This window comes from Aulonocara sp. 'chitande type north' Nkhata Bay, linkage group LG23 (assembly GCF_057382095.1).
Source record: "Aulonocara sp. 'chitande type north' Nkhata Bay isolate Kocher_YH1m ecotype deep benthic linkage group LG23, A_spYH_male_GT1.1, whole genome shotgun sequence".
Lineage (NCBI taxonomy): Eukaryota > Metazoa > Chordata > Actinopteri > Cichliformes > Cichlidae > Aulonocara > Aulonocara sp. 'chitande type north' Nkhata Bay.
This window is the reverse complement of record NC_141365.1, coordinates 19,124,251-19,126,478: the sequence shown is the minus strand read 5'-3', so window position 1 is coordinate 19,126,478 and position 2,228 is coordinate 19,124,251. Positions and strand designations below refer to the sequence as shown.

At 41.7% G+C, this 2,228-nt stretch overlaps 1 protein-coding gene across 1 annotated transcript; it reads left to right on the top strand.

Annotated features, from left to right (window-relative positions):
* The first annotated feature begins 317 nt into the window (after positions 1–317).
* LOC147301533 (E3 SUMO-protein ligase ZBED1-like) lies at positions 318–1,753 on the top strand. The gene is made up of 2 exons (XM_086284681.1): positions 318–776; positions 940–1,753. The coding sequence occupies exons 1-2, from the start codon at positions 391–393 to the stop codon at positions 1,559–1,561; spliced, it is 1,008 nt and encodes a 335-aa protein (XP_086140807.1). The 5' UTR covers positions 318–390; the 3' UTR covers positions 1,562–1,753.
* The last annotated feature ends 475 nt before the right edge of the window (positions 1,754–2,228 follow it).

Below are 2,228 nucleotides of genomic sequence, written 5' to 3'. Positions count from 1 at the left end.
GACCAGTTAGCATAGTAGAAGATGATGGACTGAGAGAAGTCATTCGCGCTGCATCAGGAGATGAGTGTTACAATCTGCCCTTGAGAGGAACCATTGTGTCGAGACACTTTGTATGGGGACCAGAGGGCTCAGCAGTCCAGCAAGCTTGTGCAAGTAAGGAATGTCGCTCTCACCGGAGACCACTGGACTTTGGTGAACAACGATAATTACTTGGGGGTCATGGCGTATTTTATTGATAACGACTGGACTATGCAATCGTTTGCACTAACAGTGAGTAAAACTGAAGAGAGACACTATGCTGAGGCGTGTGCTGACCATTTTCTGAATGTTGCAAACGAATGGAAAATCAAGGACAAGGTAACCACGCTTGGCACCGACAGTGCTCGTAACATGGTTGCAGCCGCCAGACTACTTCCATTTGAACACATGCCCTGCATGGCCCACATTCTGCAAAGAACGGTCACAGTTTCTCTTAATGACAGTGCATTTGAAAGGGTTCTGGCCAAATGTCGCAAGATTGTTGGACATTTTAAGCATAGTCCAGCAAACGCTCAGGAATTAAAGGCACAGCAAGCTGCACATGGACATCAAACAGAACCGCTTGTTCAGGACGTTCCAACAAGATGGAACTCCACCCTAGAGATGATCAAGCGGATCCAGAGAAATAAATCTGGGCTGACCACCATCCTGACTCAACAAAACAGCAAGGTGACCATGTTGACTGACCAGGAGCTTGACATACTGCAAAAGCTGGAGGAACTACTGGAACCTTGCAGGTAAATAATTTTGTTTCTCATGATTGTGTGTCTATCTTTGCATTCTAGCTTTGTTTTCAAGTATGTTCTCCACCTCCACCTCTCTGTGTATTTTCATATGTGGTATTTATGTTTGTCTCTGTGTGATTAATAGAAAAATACAGACTTGATCTTTCTATTGCAGATATGTTACCGAACTGCTGGGGGGAGAGCGGTATGTCTCCTGTTCCATGGTGTTGCCAGCCTTGTGTCATTTGTTCAGGATTATGGAGCCCTCAGATGATGACCCAGTCTACGTTTTGAGGTTTAAGAAGATTTTTACCACAGACCTAGCTCAGCGGAGGGACAGCAGCAATCTCACATGGCTGAAGATCGCTACTGCCCTTGATCCCAGGTTTAAAGACCTTAAATGCCTTTCCAAAGATGAAAGAAGAGAGGTGTGGGCATCAGTACATGACCTTCTGATGTCAGAGACAGATGCACACCAACCATCTGCTCAGACAACAGAGGAACCCTCACCAAAGAAGAGCAAGATGTCCATCTGCTTGCTGGGTTCTCCTGATTCAGATACAGAGGAAGATGCTATAGACTGCTGTCTGAATCTGTACAAAGCAGAGCCCAAAATTGACATAGGAGAGTGTCCACTACAGTGGTGGTTAAAGAGAGAGGAGCACATGCCAGGCTGGCACCTATTGCACGCAAGTACCTGTCAACCCCTGCAACCACAGTGCCTTGTGAGAGATTATTCTCACTCTCAGGTCACATCATTCAAAAGAAGCGTGCTTCTTTGTCATGAGACAATGTAAACAGAATAGTTTGCCTCAGTAACTGGCTGAGTGCAAAGAAGGACTAAGCCAGATTGCTCCTTTGAAGTGAAAAATGTTCAACATTCTGGGTTTTCAGCCGTGTCTTTTTGTGTTTTAAATACTGAGTTTTGTGCACCCTTTATTGTTATGATATTCACTTTAACCTGTAGGCCTGGGTTCGGTCACTGTTGATGGCCTTAAAGGTTTTTTGTAAGTTTTCACTGTGTTAAAGATTGATGAAAACTATTAAAATTCTCTTTGAATTTCAGCATACATTATTTGTGTTTACTCTGCATTTACTTCATTGTGTTGCATAAATGTCTGTTACAATCTTAAAATATAAAGAATAAAAAAAATGTAATTGGAGCCAGGCTATTAATAAAGTAATTGCGATTAATCGCAATTAATAACAGAAAATTGTGAGATTAGTTAGTTAATTTTTTTTAATCTATTGACAGCACTAATATATATATATATATATATATATATATATATATATATATATATATAAGGGCTGCCACGATTAGTCGACTAGTCACGATTACGTCGACAATCAAAATCGTCGACGACTGATTTAATAGTCGACGCGTCATTTGAAGCTTTGTAAGATCCCAAAAGCAGGAATAAGTAGCAGGATTTAAGAGTGTAATAACGGACTGAAACAGAA

What these genes read in the sequence shown, in the direction of transcription:
- LOC147301533 (XM_086284681.1), top strand. Translation starts at nt 391, where the DNA reads ATGGTTGCAGCCGCCAGACTACTTCCATTTGAACACATGCCCTGCATG. An exon ending in GAACTACTGGAACCTTGCAG is followed by an intron (nt 777 to 939) that starts GTAAATAATTTT and finishes TTTCTATTGCAG; the next exon opens with ATATGTTACCGAACTGCTGG.